The 19,757-nt window shown below is 47.1% G+C and overlaps 2 protein-coding genes across 11 annotated transcripts in view; both read left to right on the forward strand.

The window, feature by feature from the left end:
• Positions 1-19,757, forward strand: part of LOC108151729 (uncharacterized protein CG43867) — a 127,357-nt gene that overhangs the window by 75,493 nt on the left and 32,107 nt on the right. The gene's annotated exons all lie outside the window — the stretch shown is intronic.
• LOC108151733 lies at positions 17,084-17,800 on the forward strand. Its single transcript, XM_017280533.2, has one exon. The coding sequence runs from the start codon at positions 17,207-17,209 to the stop codon at positions 17,450-17,452; it is 246 nt and encodes an 81-aa protein (XP_017136022.1). The 5' UTR covers positions 17,084-17,206; the 3' UTR covers positions 17,453-17,800.

The following is a 19,757-nucleotide window of genomic DNA, read 5'->3' on the forward strand; positions in this document are numbered from 1 at the left end:
AAATTACTCATACGACTTGTTAACCGTTTCACCAAGCCCACAGAGGCAGCAAACAAACGGAAACACAGCGACAGACAGACGTACATTGATTTCTCATCTTACATCTCTTTAACTCACACATTTCCCCCTCTGTCTCTCTCTCTCTATCTCTTTCAGGTGAGTCTGAATCCCCCTCCCCCATGGAATGGTATGCGATGTTTCTTGAAATGTGATGCCCTAAAAGGAAACCGAGGGGTAGGCCTCTGGGGCTGCTGCCGATTGATGACTTATACGGGAAGATACTCGCTCTGGAGTGGCAGGTAGCTATGGCAGCGAAGGATGCTCTCTCTGTGAAATTATACGCTTTTCTTCTTTGATTCAATGGCAGTGTACACAAATGAGATTTTCCGCTGCGAAAAACTTTCGACTCTCTCAACCGAAAGTGGTTTTAGCTGCTGCCGATAGAACTGCACGCACTGAGAGCAAAAGCTGAGAGAACTTGGATATCTGGGAGACCTAGAAGTAGAAGTGTCTTCCAATGTTTATGGGAAAATATCACTAAATTAATTATAAATTAATTTCAAAATCCAAAAAGATACGAGTAAATATCTTTGTAGAATGTTTTTCCTCAGTGTAGAGTTTAGCATTTGTTTTGTGGGGGCCCCCCGCCCCCCGCCTACCTCATTCCGCACTCGACAACAAAGGAATTTTCCTAATTATGCGTTTACCTGCACGTACACACCCTTGTAGTGGGGGGGAATTGGGGGTGTGGAATGAAAACAGTAAAAGAGATTTGCCCCCACTCCGGAGAAGCGTAGAGCGAACCCAATGGACCATGCAAAACAGAAAATCGCACAACTGAAAAGAGAGGGGGGGGGGGGGGGGGGGGGGGGGGGGGGGGGGGGGGGGGGGGAGAGCACAGCAGCGGTGGAGAAATCTCCATTCTCTTGCTCGTGGAAAATGCTCAACATTCCGTGATTAACAATTACAAAAAAGCAGCAGAAATTTCAGCCAAAAACCAAACACAAACTCTGCTCCTTCCCCCACTCTGTTTCCCACCCTCTGCTCTCTTTTTTCGTGGCTGGGGGGGGGGGGGTGAGTGGGTGGGCGGATGCTACGTGAGGTTTGTGCCCATAAGCAATTTAGCTAATTTAGCTACAAAACAACAACAGCAGCCACCACAATGACGAGGACCCCAAAAGCAAAACAATCGAAGCGGAAGAACACCAAAAAAACTGCTGGCAAAACTGTGGGCTGCAAAGCCCCTGTGGGAGAGAGGAGCACAACCATAGAAGTAAATGCTTAAATCTGAATAGAAGTTGGCCTTAAAGTGAGTGGATCTACTTCTTAGAGGGTGCAGAACTGTCCATGGCATTCTTCATAATATTTAGTAGAGGTTTCGCACACTCAAACTTTCCTCCCTTCAGAAAAAGATCATAGATCACGTAGAACTCTCGCATCTTTAGTCGGGAATCGGCGAAACGACTGCGTTGAAGGGCACGAAAACTAAACAAAAGAGTCGGGAGTGCACTACACTGCCAGACGGAAGTGTAAGTATATGCACTGCACAGTGGATACGCAGTGGCAGTAATAACGCAATGGCAAATAGCCACAGCAATAATAATAATAATCTTCCTAAGTATTCAGGCTGCCGCTGCTGCTGCTGCGCGCTGTCTCCCTTTTGGACTCTCTCTTCTGCCGGACAGGGGGAGAGTCCTGATTCTAATAACTGTTTCTTTTTATGGCCCAAACAATGCCAGGAGCCAGCAGCAAGCAGCCAGGAGCCAGCAGCCAGGAAGAAGTGGGAGAAAACCATTGTTACTGGGAAAAACTGCAGCAGGGGGAACTCCTTGGAAGAAGAAAGATGCATTTGATTGAATTTTGAATAGTCGAATAGACGAGACACTGATTCCCTGCATCCATGCATCCTTTATCCTGTGGGACCTTTGGCACGTAGCCTTGAAAATCCATGGTAAAAATGAATTAAATGAAATTGTAAACGACAGGAAAGCAGATGGAGACTGCACACCCCTCCTGAGTCCGTGTCCTGTAATGAAATTTCTTAAATCTTGCCTCTCCGTTTTTCCACTGCACACAGATTTGTACTTACTTCACTCCCGTCAAGAGATCTGGCCGATGAATCGCATGAATCCCTCCAACGCAGGCCATTCTATTCACTGACTGCATTTGTCGTAGAATGTCAGTGGATGTCCCGCTGTCCTCGAAAGGACAAGACAAATGCGCTTATTGACTTGAAGTGGCGACCCATAAATTGTGTGCAACTTCCACTCTTGCCTTCGGCTCGTGTCTCTGGCAGGAGATTCTGTCGCGTTCTGTCTCACTGGAAGTCCACCTGCTGCCCCGCTGCTGGCGCAGGATGGGGCAGGATGAGGCAACGGCAGAGATTGAGCAACGGCCATGTCCGTATAAATTAACTGTGGAGCAGAGTGTTTGAGCACGGGGATTTCCACTGCTACACGGAGTCCATGAATCGTTTACCAAGGATATAACGAGTTAAGCTAACACAGCCCATCCTTAAAGTGATTTCATTGTCCAGCGAGTACCCATAGAAAGAAGACTTAGGAACACCGGTGCCGTGTGTTCTATGACAATCAACTGTTTATCGATTTATCGAGAATATATACGCCCCTTTTTGGAGGCAGAACCAAAATGAATCTTCAGATAGGGAGAGAGAGAGAGATGGAGAGATAGCACTCTTCTGCATAAGTGTTCCCCCGAAATATTTGTTAATAATCCTTATAAAATGAAAGTCAAGATAGGGTCAACTGTTTTCTCGATGACATTCAAAAGGTGAAATCGGTGTCAATAAACTGCTTATCGATTTATCGAGCACATTTGTCGAATTCGGGCCGCTCTATCGATACCCCTATTCAAACGAAACTTAAAAGTGAGCGCTCACAGATATCCTTTTGGCACCAATCTCTACTTGGGGTCTCCAGTCCATGGGGACTTATTGTTTCTGTATTGCCTGTTGTCTGGGGAGATATTCGTGGGGGGATGGGGTATAGGGGGAGACCCTCTGGCCATCACGCGCCACACGGCCACGCCTTGGTCCGTGGAAGCTGCCGGGCTTCCGGGGGTCCGGGGGTCCGCGGGTCCGCGGGTCCGCGGGGGCCTTTGCTATCTCATAATTGCGTAGGCGAGTTTAGTACTCATTAGAAGCGTTAATCGTTCCGCTGCCTTTGTCGCTGCCTCCCAGCCCGTTCCTTATCGTCGTTCGGTCGCTCTCCCTTTTGTTTCTCTGCCGTGGAAAACACTCCACTTTTAATTCAGTGGATGGTCGGTGGCTGTTGGCTGCTGGCTGCTGCCTGCTGCCTGCTGCCCGGATGAAACCGATTTGCATAAATTTCCAGCAATGATAGCCGGGCTCCGTGTCTGCGTCTCCGTTTCTCCTCTCTTCCGCGTGTCCGTGTGATAGAGCCCTGTCATCGCTCTGGGGCATCGCTGGCTCGTCTGCCACAGAAACACACACACACACACACACAACAAAAAACACACACAAAAAAGAGGAGAGACGACGAAACACACTTAATTAAAATTTTTATTACACAAATTTTGCTTTTGTGTCGATAATTTTATGCTTATCATCAGGGGCAGCCAGCAGCAGACACTCGGACAGAGAGAGAGAGAGACACCAATGGTGGCTTCTAATTTGCAACATCAGGACTCTTTTCCTCTCCCTGTCTGGCTCTCCCTTACTGTCTTTTCCTGCAGGTAGGGGGTATCGTGGAGACGCGATCCCTGGACGCCTTTGGGGACCCAAACGCATAAAAACGGAAATTAAAAAGGAAGCCCACGCAGCATCCTGTCACTCCCACTCCTTAAGTCCAGGGACTTTTCCGCTTTTTCTCTTTGGCTTTTCCTTTCGCTGGTCCGCCAGTCGCCAGTCGCCGTTCGCGCTCGGAAGTTTCACCTTAACATGCAGGAAATTTCATTAAAGTTGATACAACTCCCTCGCGGTGCTGGTGCTGGGTTCTCTGGGTTTCTCTTGGTTCCTTTTCAGTTCGAGGGGAAGCTGCCCCTCAGGAGAGCTGTCACTTGATAGTTCCCTCATCAATCGCATCAAATTTCTCTGTTGCTCTCCGGATAATCGCTTCCGAGCATTTCCACGGAGCATACACTTCGTCCGAGAAGGTGTCTGTTTCGTTGTCGACCCGAACAGAACTGAAGGGCGAAGAAGATTCGGATACGGGCAGGGCTCTACCTCTTACCTTCCCCCCAAAGGTGGCGAAAATCTCGAATCAGCCAGAAACCGCAAGCAAAACTAATGAGCCGCTCATCACTGTTAAGATCCCCCAATCGGCAGGGGCACTTGCTCGACTCCCGCCAGCATTTCTTGGGGGCAGCCTCCTCCCCAATCAATTTGACAGCCATGTGGCACTGGGCCAAGGAGAGTCCTGGAGGGGAGTAGGAGAGTAGGGCATCAGATCAATGATGCCTCTGGACCAGTCAAATGAGTTTCAATCATGAGAACGACACAATAACCAAAGAGGCAGACTTGCTCACAGCAGGCGTGAGCCATAAAAAATTTAAGCAATGCGGCATTTTACACCTTTTTCCAAGGGATAAGAAGTAGAAGGTGCTGCCGAGGCAGCAGCAGGTCCTGTGGCCGCAGTAGCCTAGTGGTAGGTGTAGCTGTAGCTGGAGCTGTAGGTGGGCGCTGAAGCCATCAGGACGGCAATCAAAAGCAATGATTGTTGCCCATAAAACGAAACGGTTATGTTTATCTGGGTTTTTGGCTCGAGCCTTGTGCTCCTTCCACCTCCTTTCGGATAGAGAGAGAGAGAGAGAGAGAGAGAGAGAGAAAGAGTCTCCCTCCATCCAGAGAAAACGTAGAGAAGAGCTAATGGAATGCGCTCGAAGCGAAACTCTCGGCGAGCCTTTGCCTAAGTAAAAGAAATGAGCCTGAGAAGTAAATATTTAATGGCACATTTCTGCATCTCTCCCTCTTTGGCTCCGTCTCTTCCCTCGCTATCTCTCTCTGGATGCCCCCAGGCTAATGGACACACTCGCACTCGGAGGCACTTCCCACTCCGATTTCCATTCCCCAAACGATTGCTGGCTGTTGTGTGTTGCTTACTTTTTGAACAAGTGCAAATGTTTTTCATGACTTTTCATTTTATTTAATTTCACTTTTATTATGATTATATTTTCAGCCGCTTTTACTGTCTCTCTCTCTCTCTCTCTCTCTCTCTCTCTCTCTCTCTCTCTCTCTCTCTCTCTCTCTGTGTTACTCTTTCTTTTGCTCTTACTCTGTCTTTGCTTTCTTTCTTTTGGGTACATTTTGGCTAACGATGAAATGACTTAATAAAAAAGTTCTTTCGGACTTTGGTAATTGTTGGAATGTTGTTCTGTTTATGGCCATGTGGCAAATGGCAAATCGAATCTGGCATTAAGATTTGGCCGCTCTGAACCGTTCCAGTTCCGCAGCAGTCCCCTGCTAGGAAACTGAATGGATGGAATCGTTCCGTTCCCGCTGTTTCCTGCAGAGATCTGTCTATAAATGATTTTAAGCACTTTTTTTTAATGGAAACAGTAGACACGTTGCAATTCCACATATATGCATGGTCACACCGAATAGAATAACAGTCGAAGATCACACAGGATCTTCCACAGGAACGAAAGTCGAGTAATTCCAATAGCTTCTCATCGAGTTCATTCGAGAAGGAAAGAGACGAAAGAACACAAACTTATTCCTACCTTTCCAATGTTTCAATTCCACACGTGGGCATGGTCACACTGTTACTGCTTCTGGGAGGGGGCGCCTCGTTCCAGTCTTACTTCTTCGTGGCATTGATATCAGTCCAGGTTTTCAAATCGATTCGGTTGCCTGATTAAAGGATGCCGCCACCTCCTACACCTTTTTGCCTTTATCCTGTGCCCTCCACCCATTTCTCATTCCATTCCAAACAGAAAAAAACAAAACAAAACAAAGGCAAATGCCATGAAAATTGAAAATGAAACCTAACACGCCGCGATTCAAGAAACAAATGGCTGCTGATGGCACAGGGGCCAATGCCTGATGGCTGGGCTGGGATGGGATGGCTGGGATGTCTGCGACGGTGATGAGGCTGGGGAGTAGCGGCCTGGAGTGCAGATCCAGATCCAGACCCAGAAAAATGCTTCAGCGCATTGCAATTTCTAGCCAAAAAAAAGAAAATAAAAAACGAAACGAAACGAAAAAAAGGACGTGCAGACATGTGCCGCGCCACAGCCTCGTCGCCAGGCGCCAGGGCCAGGGCGCCACAGACAGCGGCAGTAAGCGATAGTCAGTTAGTGGCATGCCCCCCAGTGGGTTTCGGGCGCGTTCTCGGGTTTAACTTTGGCAAACGCTTACGCAACGTTTTGTTTGAGCTAACGGACGCACGGAGAGCCGGTCAGACGGACAACCTAGGACGAGCTGTAGTGGGTGTGGGCTTGGGTGTGGGTGTGGGTGTGGGAGACAAATGGCTGCAACCGGGTGGCAAGTGGATGACAGGTGTGGCAGAAGAGCGAGGAGTAGCGGCAGCAGCAGCAGACAACTGCAAGTCAGGAAAAGCACTGGGAAATAACACTGAAAGCTTACTGAGGTGCAAAGAGAGGGCCTCGAGTCGGCGAGAGAGAGGTAGAAATTTACATAAAGCAAATGAAGCTGAAATGGAGTAGGGGGTGCATCGGGGAGGCTGTGGGAAATTGGAGATGGGAAATGGAGCTGCGAAATGGAGCTGGGAAATGGGAGATGGGAGTTGGGAGTTGGGAGACGCAGGCCAAGAGCGCCCGGAACGCCAGCAGCCAGGAGTGGGGCACATGGATAGTTTGCATTGCCTTGACCAAAAAGGTAAATACTTCAATTTGCGCAAAATGTTTTCCCCACAGAAGCGAAACGTTGTACTATGCGTTGTACACTGCGAGAAAAGTCTAGAATGAAAACAGAGCAGATACGACTCCTATGACTCCCACTCAGTCCTCGTAGGTTTATGGCCCAAAAACGAAAAGCAGAATAGTTTTGTTTAAAGGAACACTCGCCGATCGGATCGTTATTAAAGCCAAAATAAGCGAAACCTGGCTGGAGCACCTGGCTTTCTAGCAATAAGCGGCACGGCACGCCTTTGAGAGGATACTTTTAGGAGCTCAAGCAATCACAGACTTTTGTACATTTCCATGATGTCGTACGGGAATGTCGTAAAGCACTGGTTTTAACCTACTTTCTTTCTTCTTGAGTCCCTTTCTCTGGGATTTTTTATTGATAGTTAAATATTTAAGGGGGGCTGTGTCTAGGAATTCTGTCTTCTTATAGAAGATAGTGACGGTACAAGAAGTACTGCAAAAACTGAGCTTTTGCTGATTTGGTGCTGGTTTAGTAATTACTTTCAATAAAGATTCAATAAATTTAGGAATTAGCATCGGGACAGAATCGAGTAACATGTGCGCTCATTGGATCAGCTGTTCCTGGTACTGGCACTCCCAATTTGCGTATTTTGTTGCATTTTAAAGCAAAAGACTTCCTGCATGGAATGGCAGGGAGCAGTCTGCTGCTGGAAGAGTTTCAAGTTCCACGACACATAATGATGGGATGCGAATCCCATGGAATCTTTCGAGTAGCTACCGAAACGAGAGTCCTGTTCTTCACTGTGCAGTGTGTAGTGTTGTCCGAGGGCCTGGGTGTCCAAGTGTGTGCGCGGGTCTGTTGAGGGATGGAGGATAAATACACTATGCTGCCGAGAGTGAGAGAGGCGGGGATGTGCTCCGCAGGAATCCCCATCAACGCGCTGGCCCAAGATACAAAGTGAAATGGAAAATTGCAAAAGAAAATGTAAAAAGCTTACAAACACACACACACACACTCAAACACATACACACACACACATAGACGCAAGGCCCCCTTAATGAAGCTGTCCTGCAGCGTCCTCTCCCTCTCTAGTATAAGGGGGAATCGCCTTTAGCCTTCAGCTTCAGTATGATTTGGTTTCCATTCTCAATTCTCCGTTCTCCATTCACTGGCACTATCTCTCATGCGGAGTGTGGGCGTCCGGGGGCGTTTCTGTGTGGTGGCCCACTGGTGTCATGTTTGCTTAGCTGCAATGTTGCAGCTCCACTGTCGGAGCCGTGCGCCTCCTCTCCGTGCAGCACTCTGTTGAATGGCCCTGTGCCTCGCATATCGGGTATATCCTTTTATCTTTGCCTCAGCCACACGTCAAAGCTCATTGACAGGCCATATGTCAGAAATTGATTCGTGGCTGTTGCTTCTGCACTCCCTGACATCATCCCTGCCCAGCTGTGTCCTCAGTGTCTCTTTCTCAGCCATGGCCTGCAGGAGCGGAGAGCAGGGAAATTGAGATCCCAAAAAACAAAATTATGCTCTCGACCATTCTTTCCCATTCTGTGTGGGGCAAGCGGCAAGCGGCAAGAGCAGAGACGGGGCACGAGCAGTGTGTCCAGTGTCTCGAGTGCCTCATCAATTTGTTTGTTTTTGTGCTTATCGGATATGCATTTTCCAGCAATTTGAGTAGCTCACCGAAGGAGCAATCTTCCTTCCCTTTCCTGAAGGTTTGTCGAGCATTCGGCAAGGTAATTTGTATTTAAATTGGCCAAAGATTGCCTCAAACACGGAAACACGACCAAGTTCTTAAATTAGAAATTAGAATACTTAAGGAACAAGTTACAGATCTGCTTGTGTTCTATTCTTCTATTCGAGGGAGTGCTCTGAAAGGTTATGCTGAATCGGGGTCACCACAAGACATATCCTTACATCCTTAGTACCTCTAGGGGAACCTTCTTATCCTTCTTGTGATTAAGGTGCATTCCCTGAGTTGTGCTTCCTCTTTTTTTGATGAGCGTATAATAATTACATTTTCCACCACTTGCGGAGGTCACCCATCCACATCCCCATCCCCCACAAGGACCCCATTCCATTTCCCTTAAATATTTTCCGCGTACATTTTCAGGGACGGCTGCACGTACTTTTCACCTGGCGGATTCCCTTTTATGCTACCATTTTTCCGTACCTTAGTTATTCTGTTTTTTTTCTGGCGACTCCTTTGGAGTCCCTAAAGTGGAAATCCTTTCAAATTGTTTATATTGACAGCTGTCACCGCTTCCCATCACATTCGCCTTCCTTCCGTTTAGATAAGAAAAGTAACGAAAATAAGAAAGGGACCCAAGAAGTAAGAAATGAAATGAAGGGAGCAAAAACATTTTAATGTATTTTATTTTTGATATTTTTTGTGTCGTTGGCTGTCTGTTTTTTTTAATTAAAGGAAATTAAAATGTAAATTTTGCGCTTTCCTGCCATCAAACCCCACCGCCCCACACTTTTGATACCCCTTGTGCTCGTGGAGTGACGAGGAAGGGTATCCTGGGCGAGTGAGTGTGTATGTGCAGCCAGGGGAAAGCCTTTAAGATGGGATCAGCAGGAATCTCATGGTATCCGAAAATATGTTGTGGCATCTGTAATTTTGAAAATTCTGAAATTCTCCCACTTGGCGGACCCATAAACAAATATATGATCTACCTGTCTTCCCAAAATCATCGTGATCGGATAAATATTTGTTGAAGCAGGCCCCAATTTCAAAAGATACTTAGAGGATCAGGTTTAATGAGAAGTTTTTGTTTTTGCTGGGAATATTACGTGCTGATAAATATTCATATTATCTACCCAGCATTCCATTTTAAGAGCACTCTACTGTTTACTGGGTATCCCAAAGTCGGGGCGCCACTCTGTCATTTATATGAAGAGTCGGATTGAAGGAAAAAGGACATGGAGAAGGAAGTTGGGCGATGCTTAGGCGATGGGTGGCTGAGAAGAAAAGAAGAAGAAACAAAAAACCAAAATACAAATGCAAACAGCAATTAAATGTTCACTAAGCTAACAATAAACAAGAATAAGAATAAGAACAAGGAGAAGGAGAAGGACTTGAAGGCAAAGGAGAAGACGTTACAGCAACCGTAAGGATGTACACATGTACATCCTCAAGGAGGAGCGACAGATGTCGGGCTTTGCCATTTGTTAATGGAACAATTGAGCGCTGAGTGTGGAGCGAGTGAAAGGGAGGCCCAGGACCCGAAGTGCGGAATGCCAGGGGAACATCTTGAGGAACCAAAGGATGACAAATGCCTCCCAAGCCCAAAGATGTGGGGAATAATTCCAATGAAGGGAACTCTGTAGGGGTACCATATCAATTTCACGTTTCCACACAAATCCGAATGAATATGAGTATCATTAAGCTGCAGAAATGAGTGGAAACAATATTAAAAGTTCTATCGGCCAAGGTATGGAATGAATATATACATTGCTTGTTTAAATTCGAGTAAAAAAGATTGAGCTTCGATATCAATCACAGCTCGTTAAATCTCTTTACGAAGCATTGCTGGTGGATAAGCAGGGGAAGCAATGAATGTCTGTTCCCAGATGTCTTTGCAGCAGACTACAGATGCGAGTACATTTTTGTATGGTCTTGGATAGAGTCGCCCCTTATCTCAGAGAAATGCAGATCCACAAAAAAACAACTGTCAACTGAAGCCAATCGAGTGGGGGAGATGGAGCTGAAGTCAGTCGAGAGCTAAAGTGTTGGCTCCTCGAAAGTGATTTGCCACAGTTCCACATCGGAAATAGAGAGAGTGCATCATGTGGGCGGCATTTGTACGAGTGGCCTGTTGCTGTGGCTGCCACGGGACTGCTGATGGCAAGGCCCCAGTGACCCCTCAGACGCCGGCCCCGCCGCTGGAGGCAGTGGAGCAGACACAGGAATTAGTGGATGCCATTGCGGTGCCATTTGTGTCGCAAATGAAGCTGGACTTTGATCCATACGACAAGCGATTCAGCATGGTGCGTCCACGACCCACTACTAAATATGTTGAGCATTGATTAAATAAAACTTCTGTGTAATTTTCTGTGTACCGAATTCCTCAGCGGGGCAGGGCCACACTGGCGACCTGCTGCATTCCGTTTCCACTGTGTTCCACGCGCTGTCGCCCGGCCACACAAGCAATTTGTCTGCGACTGGGGCACGTAGCAAACACAGAGCCAATGTGGCCATGACCGCCGCTTCACTACACAAATCCAATCAAAAGCATTATTTCCTTGTACTCTCGTATCCCGTATCCCATATCCTTTACCCCCTGTCCTTCCTGCTCCCTTCTGCTGCATGTGTGCAGCTGGCTTCAGGACCAAAGGATCCTTAACTTATTTTGTGGTATCATTAACCTTTAAACTTGGACGCAGGCAAGCGAACTGTGTGCAGGAATTGTAAACTTTTGCACTCGCCCAAAGTTTCCCAGAGCCTGCAAACTTTTCGCCTCTTCGGAAAGAAGGAGAGGAGCGGCACCAGCGAGACAGCGCGAGAGCGAGACAGCGGGACAGCGGGGCACCCCCCAAGTAAAACGTAAAATTTTTAACTTTATTTTCGATTTTCGTTTGCCGCAAAAATCGTATTTGCAGCCCCCCAAAAACCAGGGCCAAAAACTTAATTTGCGCCAAACAGAAAGCAGAGGAAAAAAAACGAGCCCACACGAACGCAAACACGGAAAAGGAAAAGTTTCGCCGCGCTTTCTCCCATTCGCTGGCGCCCTGCCCTCTTGGTATTTCTTTTTTAATGCAATCAAGCGGAAATTGATACGTCACCGCCAGCTCCGGAGTTGCAGCACCCACGGCACCACCCACCACACCAGTCCGCACAAAAGTGTTGCCAAATTGTTGCAAATAAAATTGCTGATATGGAAATTTTATGCGCAAGTTTTTCTTGCTTTCACACGTCGCAAACACAGACAGACACACCAACAAAACGGAGTCAAGAACTTTTCCGTTTCCTTACACAAAACACACAAAAACACATTCGCTTTGTTGCCTGCCTGGCTGCTACGTCAGGTGTGTCCTGTCTCTTGCCTCCTGCTCCCTGCCACCCTGCCACACTTCCACTGGTCTCCTCGTACTCCTCCACCGGAGAAGAGGCAGCACCACTTAAGTCTGCTGGGCATTTAGCGCAGATATCAGATCAAAGTTCGCTGTTTTGCTGCCATTTTTAGTGTGACCCTTTAAGTGTTCGACATTCCGCTGGCTGGCATGGTCACACTTGACCGTCACTGGAGAAACTCAGAGCTCCAAAATAAGGTTAGAGAGGGCGATATGCATTATTTATTCCGTTTTTCCTTGCTGAAAATAATGAAAACTGAAAACATGAGTGAAACATCTTTAAAGAATTTTTGAGATGAAAGAAGAACGCCACAAGAAATGAAGCCACAGAGGGTGACAGCCTCTTATCTATTCCACATTTCATAGCAGAAACTTGCAAGAACAAAAAACTCCAAGAGGCGAAGATGAGGGCGATGTAGGACTTCAAAGTCGCAGGCATTTCCGCTGCAGCAACGAATAAGATTGAACCTTGAACTACGTTTCGCCCATTCCCCTGTATAGCATGGTCACCCTTAAAGTATTCCACGTTCCGCTGCGTAGCATGGTCACACTTGACACAGTTCCACCCGAACTCCAGCCACACCTCAGCAACGCTCTACAATCCCCGAAAATCCAGCCTGATTAGCGGACCCAATGCCCCAATCCCTGTGAAGCAGCCCCAAAAGCTCGGTCATAAAACCTAGCTTATCGGCTAGAGACCACCCGAAATATATCCACGTACTCGTATCCATTGGAGTTGGGACTGCAGAGCAGTGGGGAGTGTAAGGAGTGTAAGGAGTGGGGAAAGAATGATCAAATTAAAGTTTGGCCATCAATGTGGCTTACGGGGGCATAGAATCGGCCACTGATGAGGGCCTGGAACCTTGGCTACTTGGTGGAAACTACTCTGTTTCCCCCTCCCCATTTCCACAGTTCCCCATTTGGCATTTCCGTTTCCGTTTGGCGGCCAACTCAAAACGCACATCAATTTGAAACTTAATCTTGCCGCACCAATAAGCCACGCCAAAAGTTAAGACCCACAGCCCAGAGACCAGGTCCCGTTCCTGCTGCGGCTGGTCCTGAACAAATGGTTGGGGCTGTAACTGGGGGCTGGGGACACGGACCCCCATCTGGTGCTCCTTTTCCTCCATTGTATGCAAACAATTTACAGCGTGAATGGGCGCCCGAGCTTCAAAAGGCACAGAGGAAGACGATGTGGACCCAGAGCTGGAGGAGAGTCCTGCAAAAATGGGCCTGGGAAATGAGAATGAAAAACTAGGCGCCGTCTCATGCATAAAACTGAAAATGAAATACAAGCCAGAGGCAAGAGCAAAGGCAAAGGCAAACAAAATAAATAAAAAAGCGTCCCGAAAGATGAAAATGAGAGGAAATGCAGGCAATAGATGCGAAGCGCTGCTCGGACCCCCGCAAGGATAATTGAAATTCGCCACAAACCCGAAAACCCAGTAAAAGGAGCGACAGCAGCAGCAGCAATGCAGTTTTTGGTAAAGGAAAATATTGTGAAATCCAATTGCAAAAATTCAAAAATCCAAAAATTGAAATGGAAATGAAAGAGCGCTTCGCTCCGGCAGGAAGTGCTTGGCTACGCTGCTTGGGATTTTGTCCAGCATTAAGAGATTTTCCACACTCATTAATTCGTTTTGTGCTAATGTTGTAAGCCCACGAAACTTTCGAGGGGAAACGCCAGTAGAGGACTGGCCTTGAAGGAGTCGAGGCCAAAAATATTGTTATTGCCAGAGGATGAGGGAACCATGGAATCTGAGAATGCATTGAACTTTTGAGTGGCAATTACTTTAGCCTCAAGGAGGAGCTTCGAGGACTCTTCAAAGCATCGGCAAACGGCCCACAATTAAGTTAATTACGGAGTAGTACCAGTGGAAGCCGGTTAAAGGCAGGTACGGCACCTCATCCTCTCTAAGTCACTGCCAGTATTCGTATTCATTCATTCATTCATTCATTCATGCCGTTCCTTTGTGTGTTCCTATCACTGTCTGCCGTTTCTGCAATTAACTTGATTGCGCCTATAAATATGCAGCACTTGGCCGTGATTATTGCGCGGACTTTCTCTGGGCTTTCGTTTGGGAGACGGGCGGCGGGACACGGGACACGGGAGACGGCAGACGGGACGACACCCAGCTTTTGCATTTGCCTTTTGTGTCTGTCTGTCCTTCCACTCTCCGGCACTGTTCCTGCGCCTAAAAGTCTGCCACTAATTGTTATTCCTCGACTGTCGCTGCGAATCTCTTGCTTTGTCTCTCATGTCCCGGAGTCTGGGACTCCTCCAGTTTCAGTTTCAGAACTTGGTGTAAGTGGACGAGTCTTTGGAGGAGTCCTTGAGACGCTATCAACTGCTAATAGCTTTGGGATATCTTTCTCACAACTCTCTCACGCCAAGGAGTAATGACCGCACACATATTCGAGTATATGCATGCCTTCTTGGTGGTCTTCTGGTCTTTTTAGGGCGTTTGCATTACTCTACCTTTCCAACACTCAACAGGTTTTCAGTGATTGGTTTCCATTGGTTCGTTAAATTGATTTATTCCGCCGTTTCATTCCACTGTCAGTCGTGGAGTAGATATGTAGATACATATATGTAGATATATGCACAACTCGAGATGGTGAAGGTGGAAGGTCCTTGAATAGATGATCGAAAGAGCCCAATGCCAATGTCAAACTGCAAGCGTTGACACCTCACCTCGGGTTGCCTTTCGTTTTTGCCCCATACGAAAGTATTCCGTTCCCATTTCATTTATCGGGGTTTCTTGACTTGTTCTTTATCATTGTTCCTCTACTGTTTACTTCTGAACTGCACGTTTCTCTCATTTCATTCCCTTTCCATTCCAGATCGTTTCGCTTTGCTTCCTGTGTTCCCGTTCTTTTTGTGTTATTTTTGGCTCCAATTTGGTTCGCTTCGAACCAAAGGATGGCATGGCCCCTTATAGAAGCTTATTCTTTATTCTTCCATCCATCCTTTTCCTTTGATCTGATGCTTATTCTCTCAGTGTTGCATGTCCTGCTGCCAATCGGCTTATAGTCTCCTCTTCCGTCTCATACCATTCCTATCCCGTTCCATTTCGTTTGGGGGAACATCCTGGTCTTTGTCCCACTGCATTTCATCCATCGAGAACACATCCCACCCCACCTTTCATCCCCCTCTTTGTGTCCTGGGTGTCCTTCGCCCTCTCCTGCTCACTTTTCGTGCTCTTTTCCTGCTGCTGTTTGCCATTGTTAATCTTTAACCTGAGTCCTAATCCGTGCGTCATGATTGAAAGCAGCTGCAAAAACGTTGCGTGCCTTGTGGCATGCCCCTGCTTATGGCTGGAACCGGAGCGGAATGTCGCACATGATGAGCGCACATTGGCAACGACTGGAGACGGCATCGTCGTCGTCGTCGTCGTCGTCGTCGTCGTCGTCGTCGTCGTCGTCGTCGTCGTCGTCGTCGTTGTCTAATCTGATTGCCATGATGTACTTGCCTCCTGCCAATTTGTGTCAATTTGGTGGAAGCCCCATCTCCAGTCCCATCCCCCGACTCAAGGCTGAGGCAGCATTAGGCCCCGCAGCAGTTGTGCAGCAGCTTAAAGTTGCCTCGGAGCCACGGGCCCTGCTTGTTGCACTTAAGGCGCCTTCTAATTAGTTCGTTGGCGCTGCTTCTGGCTCAGGTGTGGCAGGTGAAGGTGCAGGTGTGGGGTCGCCCTTGGCCCATTAACCATAATTAGTAAGCCTCCGGGCCACTGGGAAGCAGTCTTCTCTCTGGGGAGTTAGGAGGATAAGGATAGGAGGGCGTCTTGTGCGGATTGGAAGCAACGAACGGCTTACGCTCTCATTCTCATTCTCTTCGTTACGTTTCGTTGTCTTCCCCCCTGTTCTGCTGTCCCATGCCAAATTTTATCCACATATACATATCTAGGAACGATCGGTAGCTAATACATACAATATGTGCAAAAAATACTGCAAATCAAGAGTCTTTTTGAAGCGCAGATACTTTACGCACGGCCGTTAGGTAGGGCCGTTGTCGCCTCTGTCGCCTCGTGCGCGCGGTTTCGCTTATTTTGTGGCAAGCTAATGACACACCTTAACCCATGTTAGCCTACATTTTCGTGTGTTGTGGTTATTCTTGGATTGTTGTACGTTGTGTTTTGCCTCCACTTGACCCCAAGCCCCCAAAGGGAAAGAGCCGCCACACTTGCGGCTGCCGTGATGCGTGTGGCAGAGTGGTGGGGCGTGGCGGGGCCGGGCCGGGCCGGAACTCTTGGGGCATGGCCTTTATGCAATTGACATCGTTCTGTGAGAGCAAATAGGCAGGCGGCAGTTGGCCTACTTTCTACTGCTACACCCCCCGAAAAGTGCCCCAAAGTTGGGCAATTAATACTCCAAGAGCGCGGTTTGTTGCCAGGGAGATAGGAGGGGACCCCAGCTTTCATTTCTGGGAGTAAAGGCCATGTACATTACCCGACAATACATCGCACGAGAACCAGTCTCGTTCTCAGACAATTTACTTTAAAGGGGAACTGCTCGCGCATTTCAGTGCATTCTGGAGAAGGACTTGTGCCTTTTGCAGGGATCGCTGTAAGGATATATCGACTCGGCGTTTGTTTCGGACAAATCTGCCATTGCCAGAAGCGTTGCAAGTGCTCGAATTGAATTGTTGAATTGAACGTGGCGCATACAGCACGGCCTGTCGCTGAATGGCTGGGCGGCAGGGCCCTTCTCCCGTCTACCGTCTCCCGTCCCCCGTCCCCCGTCTCCCGCTACGCAAATGTTTTAGCGCCATTGAATTTGATGGCAGCGCATAAATGTAATTATAACGTGCATACATGCATATGCGAGAGCACTTGTACAACATCTACATATATCTCTTTTTGTATACTCCTCGATGGTGGATTACGTGCCACTGCAGTGCATTCACTCGTGCATTATATTCATGCATATTCACATTTAATGCAAAATGCATGATCGCATTCGTTAATCAACGGGATATACTTAATTTTAATTTTAATTTATTTTGTCATTTGTGTGTGGCGGGGGATGGGGCTCGGGTGCTTATTTAGTAGAACAGTGTTTGGCTTTGTGGAACCATTTAGCACAGTAAACAGCTGCGGAAACAGGAAAACAGGGGAAACAGCTGTTATACGGACCCCCCATGGAGGTGGCTTTGGATTAAAGGCTCCGCTTGCTGTCATCGAGCAGCAGTCCACGCACTGGGATCACTGGAGCTACAGCTAGAGCTGGAGCTGGAGCTGTAGATAGAGATAGAGATAGAGATAGAGATAGAGATAGAGATAGAGATAGCGAGACAAGAGCACTCACTGCTGACGGATCATGCTTATGGGCTTTTTCCTGGATCTCTTTGCTTGCCGCAGATTCCGCGGCGACGCCCCCCCGATGGACGTGCCACCACCTCTGACTGTAATGGTGGCACCAACGCCGTTCCCGGAGGCTGTGGTTGTGGAGCCACCCATGGGGTATTCCCATCCCGCCATCGAGGAAGAGCAGGTCCAGGAACTGGAAGTGGATGACAGCTACGAGGGCTATGATGATCCACGGCTGCCCGAGCTCATAATCTAACAGATGCCGCATGCTACTACCTGCCACAATCCCACATGCCACACCTCATCCCACTTCCCCTGCGCTCCATTCATTTGGCTTAATTAAAACTCTTTTGCAATAATCCAATTACGGGCAAAAGGCAAAAACCAAATGACAACAAATGGCATAATGGCCAGACATTTGCCATAAAACTCTCTCTATGAAAAAAAAAAACAAAAAACAAAACACACAATCAAATGTATCCAATAGAAATCGAGCGGGCACGTTGGGAGTCGCAGCTAGCGTCCCGGCTCTACATTCACCCTGCACCGGGAAGAGTCTGCGAAACGCGTGGCCTGCTGATCTGCTAGATACGGTTCTTCTCTACGATTCCGCGCTTTTTCGTTGTCTCATAGACCACAAATCGAATATACCCTAATATTGTATGCTGTTCGAGTACTGGGTATGAAAATGAACAAACAGAAAGAACAAAAAACAACGCAAACAACGGAAACAAAGCAGCAAACTCCACAACAAACAATGCGATAAAATTCAATTACAACAAATTTTTAATTAACTTTTTGCAATCAAAACACAGAACAAAACAGAAAAGAACGCGAACCCCGAATGAGAAGACAACAAATGCGAGTGCGAATGCGAATGCAAATGCAAATACAAATCAAACAAAAACCTAATCCAAATAAATAATATATTATATATTTGATATGAATAGAAATCCCAATCGGAATCGTAAGCCAAATTGAGCGAGTAATAATAATTCCGCAAATCATCAAGCGGCATCGGTGGGGGCGTGATGAATTGGATGCAGTTTTTCAGGGCGCGTAATGGCAGATCCATGCAGGGGATCCTCTCTTAAGTTGGGCGGAATTCGTGAGGGCCATATACGGATAATATACAGATTATTGATGTCCAATGCATTGCACAAATTCCACTTAAACTGTTTCATTTTCCGCGTCAACGGCACATGCTTGAAAAAATATATTCTGTTAAAAATATATAATCTTAGCTACTTTTGAAAAATGTATTTTGCTCAGAAAAAGGGGGTCATGGTCGCATAGTGCAGCAAGTGGCCCAAGAAACAGCTTGGCGCTCTTTCTCTCTCTTCACCGAAGTGCGCTGCTGCATCACGCGCGACATAGTGCACACCTAATGGATCTTAGGAAAGAGAAGGTTAGAGTTCGATAAGGCCAAAAGATAAGATTATCATATGAGATGGATGAAGTGGAGATTGTCTTGATTTATATTCGGTTTTATATAGAGATGGGAAGGGAACGAAAGGAATAAAATGGTTAAGGTTTTATGTGGATTGATTAGTGAGAAACAAACTGAAAGAATGCAATCAGATTGTTATGTTCAACTATAATTATGTGCATCTATTGGCGGTTGTTAGGTATTGGAATATGGGAATATATGGGAATATATATGTACATATGTGGGAATATTTAGGGGGAACGTGTACCAACTAATAGATATGGGAGGATATTGGAATCCCTGAATGAGCATTCCTTATCAGGGGCACCTGCAACTACATATGATGCTGTTTTTGTATCAGATAAATATTCGAATTATTTTTGATTGAAATTCTTTTAGATTTTCCACCTTTTTGTTTGTTTTAAACCTTTTTCTTAAGGCAAATTATGCTCAAGTCTGCCAACGTGTGTTTTAGAGATTCAAGGGAATAATGGACAATTGATTAGAGATAATATATTGGAAATACTAGTAGCGTATAAATAGAGATTCGGCAAAGTGGGGCTGATGCAAATAGAGAAGAATTCCAAAGCCACACAGGAATGGAATGGCTTAAGATAAGAAGGATAATGCATAATGGATTGGAATAAAAATATCACCTTAGCAGATAGTGGTTTATGGCTGTCCTTAATTGTATAATGGACCGATTCCGAATGACATGGAACGAGAACGAGAATGGGCACGGGTACGGGTGGGAGTAGGGGTACTCGTAACAGAGCGCAATCTACCTCTACCTCAACCGATTCCCAATTGAGTAACCATTAACCTGAGAGCAAACCAATGGGGGGTGACAACACCCCCCGCAACCCCACTGAAACTACTATTGAAACCTATCAAGATCTCTCTGTCCCCCCTATTGCCCCTATTGCCCCCACGCAGAGGGGGAGACTGAGAGGAGAACTTTTGTGAGAAGGCGACGTTCGCGGGGAAAGTTTTGCAACGCGAGGCGAACGACACCTAAACCCCTAGCTAATGGCCAAAAGTAAACGACTTCATGGCTCGCATGTCGGGGGGGTGGTGCCACGGCCACCCGCTCTGCAGCACCCTCCTGCAGTGTCCCATTGTATGGCATTTG

Source organism: Drosophila miranda, chromosome XR, assembly GCF_003369915.1.
Source record: "Drosophila miranda strain MSH22 chromosome XR, D.miranda_PacBio2.1, whole genome shotgun sequence".
NCBI lineage: Eukaryota > Metazoa > Arthropoda > Insecta > Diptera > Drosophilidae > Drosophila > Drosophila miranda.

Bases quoted from the DNA above. Each gene is read 5' to 3' on its own strand.
- LOC108151733 (XM_017280533.2), top strand. From the start codon at position 17,207: ATGCTTATGGGCTTTTTCCTGGATCTCTTTGCTTGCCGCAGATTCCGC.